Source organism: Anabrus simplex, chromosome 1 (assembly GCF_040414725.1).
Source record: "Anabrus simplex isolate iqAnaSimp1 chromosome 1, ASM4041472v1, whole genome shotgun sequence".
In the NCBI taxonomy this organism is placed as follows: Eukaryota; Metazoa; Arthropoda; class Insecta; order Orthoptera; family Tettigoniidae; genus Anabrus; species Anabrus simplex.
Genome location: NC_090265.1, coordinates 436694851 through 436712203, shown reverse-complemented (window position 1 = coordinate 436712203; position 17353 = coordinate 436694851). Strand labels below are relative to the sequence as shown.

The window sequence follows — 17353 nt, the reverse complement described above, 5'->3', positions numbered from 1 at the left end:
AATAGAAAGTATTCGAATTTTTATTAAATTGTCTTTAGAATGTATATCGCAAAATACCATAATGCTCTGTAAAGAGGGCCAGAAGTGATCTGAGAAACTGCTGAAACAGTTCTCTTTGCGAATCTAAATTCTTTTGAATGTGTTACTTTTAACGATAGTACTGTATTTATTAATAAATAAAAATGTAAGATAATTATAAACATTTTATGGCAATAAAGTAACCCCTTAGGTTGTAATACTGTATATCTTAAATAACAACAATAATTAACAATAATAATTGCACTGTAAATAAAATAATCAAATGAAATTCTTAATCGCCTCACGCTTGGGCGTAGATTATAATCTAATTCAAAATATATGAATAAATAACTGAATAAATAACTAACATAATTAAAATGAAATAAATTAATAAAAATAATTAATCGAAATATCCGTAGTATGGGCGCCAGAGTTCACCTAAATGGACCCCTCGAATTTTGATAGAGCATGCTAATTATTTCTCTCCCAGGGCGTGTACTTAAGGCTGCTTACTGATACATCTGCTTCAGGCCTTACCTAACCTTCTGAAAACGACTAAATATGTAGGAACTACACCCAGGTTCACCAATAACTCCACTGATTCTAAAATAACTAACTATATTACGAACAATATCCGTGCATGGGCACCTCGTCAACACACCAAAATATTCATACAGGGTACAGTAATACACACACAAAATATTAATGGAAGACTCCATATTTACAACAACGACAAGTAAACCAGTGGGAAACAATAAGCGAGGACCAAGCTACCATTTATAGTTCGTCCGTTGAATGTTCATTAAAAAGCATATATATATATGGATGAATACCCTTCACTGTCTCTGTGTATCAACACAACTTGCATATTCTCATAATTGGCACTTGTCATATCACACAGATAGTATACCTTTATAATATTGTGCTCACTGACTCTAACACTTGGTTTAAAGATATATTCATTTGAGCAACACACGTTTGCTGTTCCAGAACATAAATTATGGAAAGTCTGAGTTACAGCACTCCATAGCTCCCACCAACATATAATACCAAGCCGCTACAAGCGATACAATACCAAGTGCCTAAGCACTCCACAGTTATAGGTTATTACCACACTTCACAAACATAATAAGACCACGTTCCACAAAATTTACATCTCCTCTCCTCCACTGTTTGAAGTCAAGTCTTCTCCATCAAAGTTTGAAGTCCAGTCCAGTATCAGAAGTTGTAAGTCCTCCTCCGCCGTATGATCACATGCCTATATAGACCTCAGCTTCACCTTTCTCTCACATGATACGTCGAGATTGATCCTGGCCATCCAATCAAGAGTAGATCCTCTTGTCAATACCACGCCCTGAACCTTTTCCGTGTCACAAGAAAATATCAACGCCGCCTCATCGGACTCTGGGATGTCCGCATGACAATAACAATATCAGCGGACTCTGGGGTCTCCCACACGACTCATACAAACTTTCCAAGTTGAAAATAACACTGTTTTCCCATCCGTTTGTACAAAACAAATTACTCATATCACATATGGAGACAAAATATACAACTGAAATACTGATGATGATAATAATAATAACAGAAATAATGACAATAATACCTCTCACTTCTGAATACAGTGCGAGGGTGTGATATATGTATTATCACAAGGTTAACATTATGCCGCGATAATTGAAGGGCTTATTTCTAAAGTAACGCATCTCCAAGAGGAGCAATGTTTCAGGAATCACCATTCTTAATTACTGATAAGATAGATACTACATTTTTCTATGTAGCATCATCACTTCGAACAAAATCTGCCTGTTATGGTAGCTAAAATCTTAGTGCAAAGAATGCCATAAAATTGGACGGGGGATCTTGGATTTACGTCGCTTTGGAAGTGAAGATTGGCTCGATATACGAATTATGCAGAACGGGGTAGGATAGGTTCCTTCGTAGGTGCTCAAACGTTCAAAATATAATGCTTAACACTTCAGGAATGCTGTATTTATTCACAAATTTAGAAGTTCAAACTGTATATCATATGAATACAAAATAAAAATGCCTAGGTCTACAATGTAAAAAACATAAATTTCATTTAGCAAACCCTAACATATGACCAAAAATAAACATAAAGATGATTATCCCGTATTTCTAACACACACATTTTCGGGGTAAAACGTTTGGAAGGACCTATTGGTCCATACAATTCACATCTTCAACTCACAATATACATTTAAAAATTATTATTACATTCGAGTTGAAGGGTGTAATGTTCTTCTTTGTGGGTTCCAATATTGAGCAGTTGAAGTAGAAGAGAGCATTGTATTATAATATGCCATGGTAGGATATCCTTCACGTACTTAATATCCTTGACTTTGTCTTCTTTCAGTACATTGCTCATAGATCCTTGTTCCCCTTCAAAAAACAACCATTCCCTAAATCTTTCCAGCAGGGTGTGTTTTCACACTGCCAAACCACGAGCTAAAGAGCAGAGTTCCGCCACAACCAGTAAGCGATCACGTGATATGTGAGCGCCGACCTATTGGTCATGTAGAGTAACGGCACTTTGGAAATAAAAACATCAATTACTTGCGTCACTTTGGAAATAAGTACAACTTTTGTTTGAGATTTTAATCACGAAATATTCCACTTTGAAAATAAATGCGTTCCCAGACGATTGTGGGAATACATCTTCACGTTCAGTTTGAAATCCGAAAAAATGGAGTTGCGTCACTTTGGAAATAAGCCCTTCAATTTATGAAATTCACACTAGACTAATTAGAAACATTCATTTAAAATAAAAACCGAATTTTATTTTATCTTTGCATACATATTCTTCCGATCGACGGGGTGACGTTTCGAGGAAAAGAGTTGTAAGACTGATGCCGAGCAGAACAAAACGTGCATACATCCTCATAGACTCTTGTACCTTCCTGAGTTCAGCCTGCAAGCCTATGTGAATTTACTAAGCGGCACCACAATCCTCTACTTGTAACTAGCTCTGAGGCAACGTTTAGATCATACCTCTGCGCTCAGATGGCCTTCACATAAACCGCAGTGGTACATATAAGTTACGAAACTTGTTCAGAAGGGTTATAGGCAGGTACATTCAGGGAAACAGGGTGGCCTAGGGAGCGGTGTTAAGCGAACAGGGAACTGGAAATCAAGTAGGGATGACATAAAAATGTTAGTGCTCAATTGTAGAAGTATTGTAAACAAAGAAATCGAATTAATTTAATAGATATATACTTACCAGATATTGTAATAGGAGTTGAATCATGGCTGAGAAATGATATAATGAATGCAGAAATATTCTCACGGAACTGGAGTGTTAATCGTAGAGATAGGATAGGAATGGTAGGAGGGGGAGTATTCATTCAGGTGAAAGAATAATTTGTAAGCTACGAAAAAGTTAAGGATGAAAAACATGAAATTCTGGGTGTAAGGCTCATCTCTAAAGATAATAGGCAACTTGATGTCTTTGGAGTGTACAGACCGGGAGAGGGTAGCGCTGACGCTGATTCAGAATTATTTGATAAGATAATAAGCTACGTGGGAAACGATATAGAAAGGAACGTGATTGTAACGGGTGACCTCAATTTACCAAATGTCAATTGGGAACGAAATGCGAACGACAGGAAGCATGAACAACAAATGGCAAATAAGTTAATATGGGAAGGGCACCTGATTCAGAAAGTGATGGAACCAACTAGAGGGAAGAATATTTTGGATGTGGTGCTGATAAAACCAGATGAGCTCTATAGAGAAAACGAAGTAATAGATGGTATTAGTGATCACGTAGTTAAAAATAAATGTGAAAGAAAGGAAGGTATTAACATTAGGACTATTAGGCAGTACCATATGGCTGATAAAACAGGCATGAGTGAGATTTTAAACAGTAACTATGATCGCTGGAAAATGGTAAATAAAAATGTAAACAGACTCTGGAATGTGTTTAAAGCAATTGTTAAGGAATGTGAAAATATGTTTGTACCTTTAAAGGTGGTAAGGAATGGTAAAGATCTACTATATTATAACAGAGAAGTAAAGAGACTAAGAAGGAGGTGCAGGTTGGAACGAAATAGAGTTATGGAAGTAAGGAGAAATTGAAGGAACTTACTAGGAAATTGAATCTAGCAAAGAAGTCAGCTAAGGATAACATGATGGCAAGCATAATTGGTGGTCATACAAATTTTAGTGAAAAATGGAAGGGTATGTATAGGTACTTTAAGGCAGAAACAGGTTCAAAGAAGGACATTCCAGGAATCATTAATGAATGTATGCGAGGATCTTCAAAAGGCAGAAGGATTCAGTCAGCAGTATGTAAAGATTGTTGGTTACATGAATAATGTCCAGATAGGGGATGTGAGTAATACTAAAGAAGTATTAAAATTTACCTATGATAACAATGATATTTACAGTAAGATACAAAAGTTGAAAACTAGAAAAGCAGCTTGAATTGATAAGATTTATGGGGGTATACTAAAGGCAATGGATTGGGATATAGTACCATATCTGAAATACCTATTTGATTATTGTTTGGTTGACGGAGCTATACCAAATGAATGGAGAATTGCTATAGTAGCCCCTGTATATAAACGAAAGGCTGATACACATAAAACTCTTTAGCTACATGCAATGCATGTCAAACTGACTGGCCTGTACTTTTCAGTTTTATGTCTATCAGCCTTTCCTTTATATACAGGGGCTACTATAGCAATTCTCCATTCATTTGGTATAGCAGGTTCGAACCTACTAAGTTGGAGTCAGATGGCCAGCGCCTGAACCGTATGAGCAACTCAGATCGGCTTACCATGCTGATCTTATTACTCCATGAAGCCATTTCATCTCTCCATTCCCACCATATTTCAGGTCTAATTCTATCTATTCCTGCTGCTGTATGCCATCTTTCCCACTTCTTCAAGCGTAATTTCGCTTAGACCATTGTCCTCCTCTCCATGAGCTCGGTCGTTCGCCACGTCAATATAAATGCTTCATTTTACGTTGAGAAGATTTTTCAAAATAATTCTTCCACCTGTCCAGTGATTTCCTGGGATATACTATGAGTTACCTGATTTACACAATTACCTTCCTTTCCTGTTTTCCTCCCACTCTTTGATTATTTATTACTGTCCAGAAACATCTCTCTGGCGCCTGATCAGGCCTTTCCATGTTGTTACCAAAATCTTCCCCCGAATTCTTGGAACCGACAATTATTTGTTTCGCTCTGTTTCCTTTACATCCATATAATACCCTGTTTGCATCATTCCTTGTCCTTCTTTGGAGCAATTTCTGATATGCCTTAATTTTACACTTACAAACTATTCTCACTTCATCATTCCACTAAGATTTTCGCTTTCTTTGATCTTTACATACAGTAGTACAAAAGTAAAACGAAATTTGCTGATTTTGACTTAACAAATACTAACATAAGTAACAATAGTTATCGTGATCAGACCAATTATAATATAAAATGGGCAGTTAGTAAAATGTCATGCTGATAATGTTGTTTCTTATCTGAAGATTAGTTGGTTATTGTTTGGTCTGGCTCTTCAGAGAAACATGTTGCATTGTTGAATACTGGGGTCCATGGCCCCATGACGTTTGTGCCAAACCTTTTGTCGGTCTGGTACAACATCATTATACAATCTCCTCTAGCAGTCCAAGTCCTGAAACTGGCGAGGCATCTAATCCCCATTTAGGGGGAGGACCTCTAAGGAAATTGTTATCTATCTGGGAGCTTACCATGGTGCCCTGTCCAGTGTAGGTGCAGTTCAGGATCTTGGGTGTGTTTGAACCTGTCAACTACGTCTTTTAAATACATATTTAGGTTCAAGTCGAGAAAACGTGGAATCTGTCATATTGTTCTTCAATCCAGTATTGAACAAGCTCAACTTAGTGAGATTCAACGCTGAGAATAATCACACAGGAGGACTTATGTCACCATAATGAGGTGGTTTGATGGACTGGTGAATCTAACCCATGGCTGCATAAACACTTTCTACAGCAGTATGAAACTACCACCAGCCTATATGATGTACTATCGAAAACTGGGACCCATGACCTCACTGGGTTTCTACCAAAGCTATCATCATCAGCCTGGATTAACTTGCACCTGCACTGACCATGTTATCCTACTAATTTCTAGAAATACAAAGTGCAGTTATATGAACCCAGATGAGGTGCTGTGACCGTTATCGTGCTGTTAACAGAGGCACCCTGCTGGGTATCCTATAGAAGCGAAGAAGCACTGCAATGATCTGTTATTATAATGGACAATTTTTGCCATATGATCACTGAAGTATAATTATCACCGGCCGCTGAATTCTTAACAGTGGGCTAAAATGCCTTCAGTGATGCATTCTGAGAATATTCGTGAGTTTGTACAAGGAAGAAAATGTAGAATCTTCACAACGATAGAAACTGAATATCTAAACCGACAGGCACCCACAATCGTGCCCGTCTTAGTGTGGTGGTCCCACATTATGTCACTTACTACTATCCCATGAATGTTGGCTTGTCAGTGAACAGCATCAATATACACACAGCAGCTTTTCACACTCTCAGATTGTCTCGAAATGCGCAAGCATAAGAGACTGCAATAGGGATCAAATACAACACATTCATTCTCTCTCACATAGTACTGTATCGAAAAAACGTTGAATTTGCTTTCGTTTGATTTTGTTAAAAAGAACGACTCACGATTAGAAAACATCACGACATACTGAGGACATCTGTTCTGTGCCCTGTTGTTACGATTATGTTGATAGAACGATACGAGAGCAATCGTTAGATCAATCCATCTTCCGAATGCTGTAAAACGTACAATTCTTGAAGTATTTTTAAGGTTTGTTTCAGGAAGTGTCAATGTTTGTGTTCTGTATCTTCATGACTATGGTTCGATGAATTTAGGGTAGCAAAGAAAGTTGGAAAGAGAAATCAGGAGAGCAGCAATAAGAGACGTCTGGAGGGAAGCAGTTCGGAGTCATCTCTAACTTCCCTCTACTCTGAGGAAGAAGAAAAGCTTGAAATGGCGGATACAACACTTGCTCCTGAGAACCATAGTAACATTCAGAAAGAGTACGAGCTCTCTGGTAAGCTTTTGTGTAATCTGACTTCCTGCAATGCCCTGCTGATCTTATGGGACGCTCTGTCACATCTCTGTCCTTTCTAACTTGATATCATCCACAATCTTGATCCTTTCATTGCTTCGCATGTAGATTGGCCTCTCAGTATCAGAATGCGCAACTGAGATAATCGTCTTCTTTGAAAATTTTCTTTATTTCTACGTCAACAATCTTTCAAGAGTGAATTATGCTTAAGTGTAAACTGACGCAGTCTGAAATAGACCTGTGGTTTACGTCCTATCTGAAGACTACAAATTATTTATTACATAATTTATTACATGCTTGATAGTCTTCGTTCCTGGCACTAATTTAAGAAACTCTTGAAACTTGTGGTAGATGAGGGGTGCTGTACAGAATAGAGGAGTCTAAGGAATTCTTCTCAGCGTGTTCCAACGTAGAATGTACACAAGTTCATGGAAAGAGCTTTTGCCTTTACATAATATTTATAAAGAAATCACATTAGTATACAAAAATATTCCTGCAAATGTTCATATAAAAGTATTCTTGTAGTGACGCGAATGGTGAGTACAGTTAAATATCATAGCTATTGCAGAGCTCTTTGTATATACTTATAAACTGCTGCTAATATTCTGTAGCTCGTGATTTAGTGGATACTGATAGTGAATCCACAACAATACTCCAACATCTTGGAGATATTCGTACGTTTTGTGCATTTTTCCTTCAATAATTAAGCAGTAGGTTTAGCTTAAGAGAGGTTATGAATTTAAGGTCAAAAACTGGTAGTATATTACCACGGTACGTATATGTTATCTTGAAATTCGAAATTATGGAGTTGTTTAATTCTGGAATATAGAACTACACATTTGAAACTAACAGTATTCAAATAATGACAGTTGATATGAGTGGAGTGCAAATAAGCAATGAGATAGTTTTTTAAATCTTGGATGTCTTAAAGCTACTTCTGAAAAATCTTCTTCTAAAACACAATTGAACAGAACTGTTGCAACTTCTCAGGTACATGTTAGATACATCACACGGAAAGTAATTAATATAAAACTTTCGTGATCTTAAAACAGAGAAGAGTAACTTTCTCCTGTAGCTTATTATATGCTGGCTTGAATGGCAATGTCTACTTTCTAGCTTTTCATTTTCTCTAGATTTCTCGACTATTTGCCTGCTTAAGAGAGTATACGGCACAGGTCCTTGCCAGTTTCTCTGCTTACTTCTGTATCAAACTTTTCTATATGCCAATGTTTATGAATGTGAATACTGTACAAAGAAATATCTATGTATGTTCCATTGAAGTTATTGCCAATGATTATAAATATTAATTCTGCACAAAGAAAAATCTATGTATATACCGTTGAAGTTCTTGTAAAACCATTTGTGAATTTAGCAGGCTATTATTCCTTATTAATTTATCTCATTTAAGAAAACGATATCAATACTAAATACGTTGTTCATGCAGAGACTTAGAATATTTTACTTGCATCATGCTTTGTTTGTTCAGAGTTTATGAAATAGTATATACCTTTTATAGTAAGTCTTTTGAGTGCACCAAACTAATATTTGATTATAGTATATTAGTACATATTTTTCTCACACCACAATACTAAACTAGTATTTGATTGCCATTTTTGTTAGTTATTATTCTATTACCACAATAACAAACTAATATTTGATTAGGCCTACCACTTGTCAGTTGGCTTTCTAATACAATCCCAAAAAATGACTATACATTTCAGTGCTAACCAACATCGCTCTGTTAGGAAACTAATAATTAAACAAACATGCACATCGCATTTAAAAGAGAAGAAAAGGAACGTTTACAATGATTCGATGATTATTAATGATACAAAATGAGAGTTGGATGAAAATTTCAGAATTTTATTAACTGGATAGTAATCGTTTTCCCACAAAATGTAGGAGTGTAATCACTAATCACATTATTTTCCCCTGATGATTAATTGCAAATTAGAACTCTTTCTCTTAAAATAAAGTGAAATACTTAAATGATGTAACCCCTAGCACTACTAAAGAAATTGAGCACGAATTCTGGCTCTAATAAACTAATGATGGGTTGTGCACGAGTTTCGTTCTTGTATGAAAGAGAAAATTAATGGAGCGGTATTATCTTGCAGAAAGACACCAATTTCCGTTGTTTCATTTCCAAAGATGTTTCATTCTTCCCAAAACATAATTAATCATGAACTACAGGACGAGAAAATATTCACCAAAAGAAAACAGCCGTTTCTGCCTCTCACATGGCTTGGTTGAAAAGTGGTAAATTGTCTCATCTACGAACTGTTAGAAATTACGAGCTTATTAACTCAATGATAAAGAAAATAAAAGGTTTCATCAGATAAATGTGTGTCCAAATAATATCAACATCAAAACTTTCAATTCCTTCAAATATTCCTATAAACAATTATATAAGGGTATGACTTTAGAACGTTCAGTAAATACTTACATGTTAATGGCCATCAGTTAAACTTGTGAATTATTGAAAAATTACACCAGACTTGTATTTGAACTGAATTTCTAAGGTGGGTATATCCATAAATTATTTCAGTTCAACTTTTCACTATTTTAGGTGTGATTGATCGAGAAATGAATAGACAAAATCATCTTTTAAACTATTACGCGTTTCTAAAAATCATTTCGCAAATATTATACTTTCATGTCAGTACCTTGAAACAGAATAGCAGAATGTACCCGTAATTTAGTTCCACACCCTTCACAATTAAATCAATAGAAACTGAGTCCAACCATCGTCGCCTTGGTCTCCCTGTACTTGTCTTACCCTCCACGGTCGAGTCAGTTATAATTTTAAGTAACAAATCCTCCTCACGTGAGCCCACTACCAGATATACTTCATGTGTATAGTTTCACCTATGAAGTGCATTCCTAACATAGTCTTCCTACCCTCATTTCGAGTACCCATCTGCCATTCCTCCTACCTGTCAATACCAGCAATCATTTCCACTACATTCATATCTGTTACCTGTCAATACCAGCAATCATTTCCACTACATTCATATCTGTTACTTCTATCTTAATGGATATGGTACCCCGAGTCTGCGGAGCTATTATTCCCGTACAATAAAGCCGGTATGAAAACAAACCGATGTAAAGATAACTCGTCTGAAAGTCCGGCAGCGGCTTATTTGCTAGAGTGTGTTCATAAGAGGGTAAGCAAAATCTTAGACAATTTTATCAAACATTTCTTGTAATTTTATTGTTGTTGTTATTTTTTATTGTTATTTTAAATCGCACAGATATGTGATTGGTGTCACTGTTCCCATAATTTACCCAATTAGAGTAATGTGGATCGAATTCCAAATTCGTATTGTGTTTTAGATTGATAAACTAACAATTTATGGTATAAGATGTTGTAAACTTCAATTTCATTTCTCCCAGGCTTTTAAGTATCTTTGGAACAATTAGCGCTCTTAAAGTTACCGTGTTATAAATCTGTCGTTAGTTAGGAAAGATAATTTACCAGGGAATACTTTTGGCGTAGGAAACCTCTCCACAGAATAACATAGTTTCGCAAAAGTACAGACTATCAATTAATCGGCTATCGCCTTCATATTAGTAAACGTATGTCATTGCTATGCTCACGTAACCATGGTGCCCGGTCTGAGAATGAGCTGTTACGCTACTTTTCGCGAACAAATAATACACTAAAAAACTACTTTAGGTCTATATTTTGAAATGAAACATAATTAATTACGTGTTTCTGGATAATGTTTGCACAAAATGTTACGAAATTCCGCCCAACGATTTAGACGTGATGTCATGCCGGAAGCCGACGGACGGAACTAATTTCATTTTTATATATAGGGAAGATGTAATTATTGACAAACCATTTTAACTAATGGATTCTCCACTGCAGTCTTTGTCTATAGTAATTGATATATATAACCAAAGTGCCTGAATTGACATGATCATGCTTTCTCATTTTAATAACTACATTTAAGTTGCTTTTCACGGCACAGTCCCGTAATTTCATACAATAGCCCTGTAGCACAATGGTGCACACAATATCATTGAGAAGATCCTCTTTTTTAATATTATATTTTTATAGCGTGATTGGTATGTTGTGAAAGACTTCAGCATAAATTGAGAAAAGTTACTTCATCCGTATTACCTGTATTTACGTATCCACACGATCAATTATAATTAATGTTCCTCAATAAATATGATAATTTTAAAGGAGAGACAATAATCTTAAGCGAAATTCTATTTGTTCACAGATACGATGACAGCTTCGCTGCCAACTCCAGCACTCGCAGCAGCTTCAAATACAAGCTGAACAAACCAGCAACCGGTTCGGCGAACATGTTGGTGACAAGAATGACCATATCCTCGTCCTCAGGTGACCGATGCAAGACGCACCTCTTACCTGCAACCAATAACAACAACAATAACAGCACTCTGTTGAAAAGGCACAACTCAGCGTCAACTGTGTCTGTCTTTAGAACGAAAAGCGTCACTTTCAACAATCTAAATAATAACAAGCTCACAAGGAACCTGAGCACGAACTCTTTCGTAGGTATCACTAGCAAAGACAATAATCTTTACATAGGGAAGTCTCCAACGAATTTGAGTATTAATTCCTTTGCAGGCAAAGAAAATGCTCAATTCGTGGCTACTTCGCCAACATATATGAGTCTAAATTCATTTCTAGATCATTCTAAAAAAGAAAACCGTATTGTAACAAGTGTTTCAAATACAAAGGAAGCAAATGTCACATCCATTTAAGTTATATTTGGCACACCCAGAAGTAATCGTTACCGATGGGGTCCTAGACCACAAAATATATACGCCAGTAAATATTATGAGTCTTAATACATGTATGAGAGCTGCAATGACATGTTTATCTTCGCCACGTATATAGCAGTGGATCAAAAAGTAATGTGCAACATATTTTTTACGAACTATTTAATGTATGTCTACTCCTTGGTCTCGTTTCCTGATACGGGGGCAGTGATGAGGTGAGATGAAATTATCCGGCATGTTTTTATGACCGGATGCTCTTTCTGATGCCAACCTAAGTTGAGAAGCTAATGAATATATTCTTCTATATAAATAACATCGTAACGACCGTGTGTCTGCACATTGACTATTTTGGCGAAATTTTCATTCAGTTATCCGTCCAGATGTAATGATGACCATCTGCACATTTTTAGCTTTGGTGTCTGTTTCATGTGGCCTTGAGGTTCACTCAGCCTACACCAAAAATGAGTACCAGGTTAATTCCTGGGGGCAAAGGCGGCTGGGCGTAGAGCTAACCACTCTACCCCATCACGTGCCGTGGTTAACAATGGTGGAAGCCTTTACCTTCCACTCCTGCAACGGCCTTCATGGCCTGTACGGAGATGTCTTCGTCTTGTTTTGTCTGTTTTTTTGTTTGTTTGTCTGAGTTCTTATAACCTGAAAACTACTGGATATATTTCTACCAAACTTGGTATTTAGAATCCACCTGTCCTTGGGTAGGTTCTAGAGCTAATATTATTTCTAAATATCAGAAATGAATAGGGGTTTATACGAAACCTACACCGTGATTTTGCACTCCCACAAAATATACACAACCAAACTTAATGGAAATCTACCTGCCTTAATGGAAATCAATGTCTAAACATTTTTTCGTGTGCATCATTTCGATATGAGGATTAATAAGGGAGATGCGATTAACATACCGTTTTTCAGTACATGTTCAACCGGACGTAACTCAAAAGCGGGTGCGTGTAAAGCGTATTTATTTTAACTTGAAAACTAATGGAGATATTTCAACCAAACTTCATATTTAGCCTCCACCTGTCCATAGGTAGGTTTTAGGTCCATACAATGTCAAATTCCTGGAAAAGACTGGGGGTTTATAGGGAACTGAAACGGTGATTTTACTCGCCCGCAATATATACAAGACCAAATTGACTGGTAATCGACCAACCTTGATGGAAATACATTTCTAAAACTTTTTCCTCATGTGCATTTTCTTGATAGGAGGAGATATATCATGAACCGTCTTTTTTCCAGGCTAAGTCCAGTGGACGTAACACAAAAGGTATATAGGCGGAGTACATTCCTTATCTATATAAATAAAATTGTAACGACATTGTCTGTACAATGACTATTTTGGTGAAGTTTTCGTACAGTTAACCATTTCAGATGTAATAATGACCATCTGCATATTTGTTAGCTTTAGTTTCTGAAAGTCCTCATTATTACCCCTCCCCCTCCCCCAAAGCAAGATTGAGGCACAATCTGCCAGACGAGATAGAATATTAAAAATTTGGCAAAATTGTATGTCTTAGCCTGTAACCGACGGAAAGCTTACAAGATAACTAAATATTACGCTTTTTACCCCCGAAAACTATCGAAATTTTTAGGCAATTTTAATGTCGATGCAGACCTTCGTTTCGAGGTATTTCGTGTATAAACGGTGAGTCGTATCACGAAACGGATGACACATTCTCCGTGCAATTTAGAGTGATCTAGAACTTTGGTACTATGACGTTTTGTCGTATCTCTATTCCTTATACGTTAGATTTGTCTCTATTTCTCGATTGGACGTACATTTTGCACTTTGTACTCGAATAATTCATAGTTTGAATCACTTATACGAAAGATAGAATCACTTAATTCTACACGAATATTGGCCCACACAGTATCCATATGAGAGCCAAATTCTATGTTTGTAGCTATCACATAAGTATCCAAAACTAATGCATTGTGAAAACCTTACCCAAATTTCACCCTATTCAACGTTTCTAACTCAATCTTATTCATAAATATATGATATAGGAGAAAATATCATTTAGACCGCTGAATGAGGCGTTTTATGGTAGAGTCGGCTTGTCGATATGACGTATTTTTAACAGCAGTTAATCTGTAAATGAAAGGTTTGCAATATTATGAACATGCACATACTGTACTTCGTATGTCGATCAATATAATTATATCCATTGAAGCCAATTTGTAGCGATGTAGAAAGGGTGTGTCTGCCATTATGATTAATATTTTACAAATCGATAGTGACTTTTAGCAGGAGGGCGTCTGCTATTGTAATCAATACTCTCCAAATCGACTTTGACTGGCAGCATGAATGGGACCCCTCTCCAACTCCAGTGTAACTGGCATTAATATGGAGGGACTACCATTGAAATGAATAATTCCATTCTCGGTGTGACTGGCAGGAATCAAGGCAGCATGCAATTTTGTTCAAGACTCCCCTAAGCGATTGCGTTTCGAAGTAGGCAAGTGTGCCCTCCATTATAAATAAATTTACCCATCAAAATGTGACTGGCATTAGGCATAGTGGCCTGTTATAATAATGGAAACTCACCAACTCGCTGTGACTGCCATTAAGAAAAGGGACCTGTCATTATAATGATAACAGCACAATTCAATTTTGAATGGCAGTAGGGAAGGTGATTGCCATTATAATGAAAACTTACCTACTCGATTGTGAATTGCAGTAGGCAGTGAGCCTGCCGTTATCACCACAACTCCGCATCTCGCACTTTTCACTGGAAAGAGCGCATTGAAACCTCCCTCTGCTGTTTCTGCATAACGCTAAGAGACATGCAATTTGAAAAATCGTATTTACTGCATGTACAGTAATTCATTTCGACATCCGTATACAATGTAGAATATCGTAGCGAAGCCACGGGTACATTTGATAGTATTAAATAAATATGAATTAAATTGGGTAAGGATGTGGATGGAATTGGCTTTGACCTACAAAACTCTCCCGGCATTTGCCTGGAAGTGCAAATGGAAAATCACAGAATTCCATTCTCAGGACAACCGATGGTCGGGTTCGAACTCCCAACTGCAGAACTTAGCTCCATATCTGTAGCGGGTTAACACGCGCGACTACTCTATTTTACGAAATCTTTAATGAAATGGAAAAAGTAAGCACAAAATATACAGGTTTTACCTACTTATCAGCAAATCTTTCGCTACAATAATCCATCATGACATCAAGTTGAACATGCCTCTATGCCTCGTTCATAGAATTTCGCTCCCTGGAAGTATAGCAACCTGTTCATTTTACATCTTTATCCGAAATGAAGCGTTGAACTTCCAGGAATTTCTACAGTGAATCGAAAAGGTGGTACTCATTCATCTACCATACCTTGCACTATCTGAATTGCACTTCTCTCGACTACTTTATATTTTTCTAGGAGGTCAACGTTTCATTTCAGATGAAGAATGAAACTGGTCTAGCGCAGGTGGGCATCCTCCGAGGGAACGGAATTCTGTATTATTATTATTATTATTATTATTATTATTATTATTATTATTAATAATAATAATAATAATAATTTTGTGCGACTATTATTAGCCTGGTGAATCCCATGTAACGTAGGCCCTCCGACATGGGTGGGTGGTATCTATCATGTATGGGAAGCTACGTGCTATTGTAGTGGAATATAGCATTGTGTGTGGGCTTAATTATATGAACAAGGCATTCAATATGGTGTCACGTTGAGAGAAATGTCTCGAGAGGTCACGTTTTCATGTTGAAAAAAAGAAGTTAAACCTTGAGTTGTTCTGCGAATTAACTCGTTTCCTAATTAAATACTTCGTAGAGATGTTGTTCGATATTTTTCGATCCGCCTTCGTATATTCTTACAGCTAAACTTGCAATTTAAATGTATAATCATTTTCTGTAGGGAATGTTACTCTAAGTTCAAATCGATTTATGTCATTCGACCAAGTAAGGCCACGGCCACTTCCTTCCCACTCCTAGCCCTTTCCTATCTCATCGTCGCCATAAGACCTATCTTTGTCGGTGAGACGTAAAAAAATTGCAAAAACAAAGTGAAAGCGTGGTTAAAGGAATGAATATCAAAATATGTTTCATATTTAAAATAAATTCCTAAATGAAGCAGATAGATTGCTTAGCACTGGTCTCCTCGTCCTTCCTCTCAAAGAGTTTGTCGTCCAATCAAGATCCTGTTCCTTGTATTGAGGAACAAATACGATCTTTGGTTCCCACTAAAGTTGTTGCTGAAGGCGTGAATTTCAAAGTAATTTGTGACTTTGCCCTGTCTGCGGTTGATGGTAAAATCTGCAATTCTTTGAGTGAAATGCCAACACAAACCTAAAACCATGAATGATATTCAGTTAGGATTAAAATGAGATGTCAACTATATTTCATTTGGTCTTTCACTCCTGCATGCATACGTTAGATATTTTTAATGTCTTCTGTATATTGCCTACCGACTTGATGTAATAGCATGGCAGATTAGAAGCAGCAGATGGTAGCACGGTTTCAATCTGAAATGGATGTAATCGTTGATCAGCATAGATGTTGAGGAGTAGGAAATTCCGATGACCGGAATACTGCTTGAAGATTCTTTCATTACCATTCAAATCAGCTAGAATAACCGGAATCAGTGAAGAAATCAAGAGATTTGCTATGATTCTGCATGCCATATCAAGTGGACTTCCTGTTTATGTTGATAAATTTGACAACTTTACTGCGGACACGACACGTCTGTATCTTGAGTTATATCCGTGGTATTTCCTTCCATCTACCGTGTGGAAGATCCTTATACATGGAGGAAGTATACTGTAATTGAATCGGCCATTCTGCCAATAGATATGCTGAGTGAAGAAGCGCAGGAGGCAAGACATATGCACATTAGGAGATACAGGGTGGGTCATGCAAGCAAATCGTCTCAAGAATACAACATTCAAGATGTGTTTATCAGGCTTTTGTTAAGTTACAACTCGGTAATAACAAGTGCTTCTCCTTTCTTGTATAGGAAGAACGACCCTTTGCCATTTGGAGTGCGGCATTTGCTAAAGAAAACGACAATTTTCGGCGGAACTCAAACCTTGCTTGCTGCGGACGAAGAGGATGATGACAATGAGAGTGCCAGTGATGACGACAAGGATGATTTCTAGGAGCAGTGAGTAGAGATAAAGACATATTGTGTTACTATAAAAGCGAGACTATTTTCGAATCAAACACGTATTTATAATATATATTATATATAGTGTATATATCATAGGCCTACTATATGTAACAAAAATAAAATAAAATAAAATAAAATATCAAACATAAAACATTCCAGATAAAAATTACTTTTGTCCAGCTAGATATGATCCCTGGTCCACTGTGCGCTTCACGCGTAACTGCCGGTCGGTTACAGCTGGTAAACGCGATGAACGGGAGTTAAAATCTCCGCAACTGCGGCTGTCGAGTAATTTATGAATAATAATAAAATAATAATAAC

At 36.8% G+C, this 17353-nt stretch overlaps 1 protein-coding gene across 1 annotated transcript in view; it reads left to right on the top strand.

Annotated features, from left to right (window-relative positions):
- Nucleotides 1–17021, top strand: part of LOC137500360 (neuropeptide SIFamide receptor-like) — a 189743-nt gene extending 172722 nt beyond the window's left edge. The window contains exons 6-8 of the mRNA XM_068227143.1: nt 6919–7086; nt 11354–11545; nt 16880–17021. Coding sequence (XP_068083244.1) covers nt 6919–7086; nt 11354–11545; nt 16880–17021 — 502 coding nt within the window. The remainder of the gene's footprint in view (nt 1–6918; nt 7087–11353; nt 11546–16879) is intronic.
- The last annotated feature ends 332 nt before the right edge of the window (nt 17022–17353 follow it).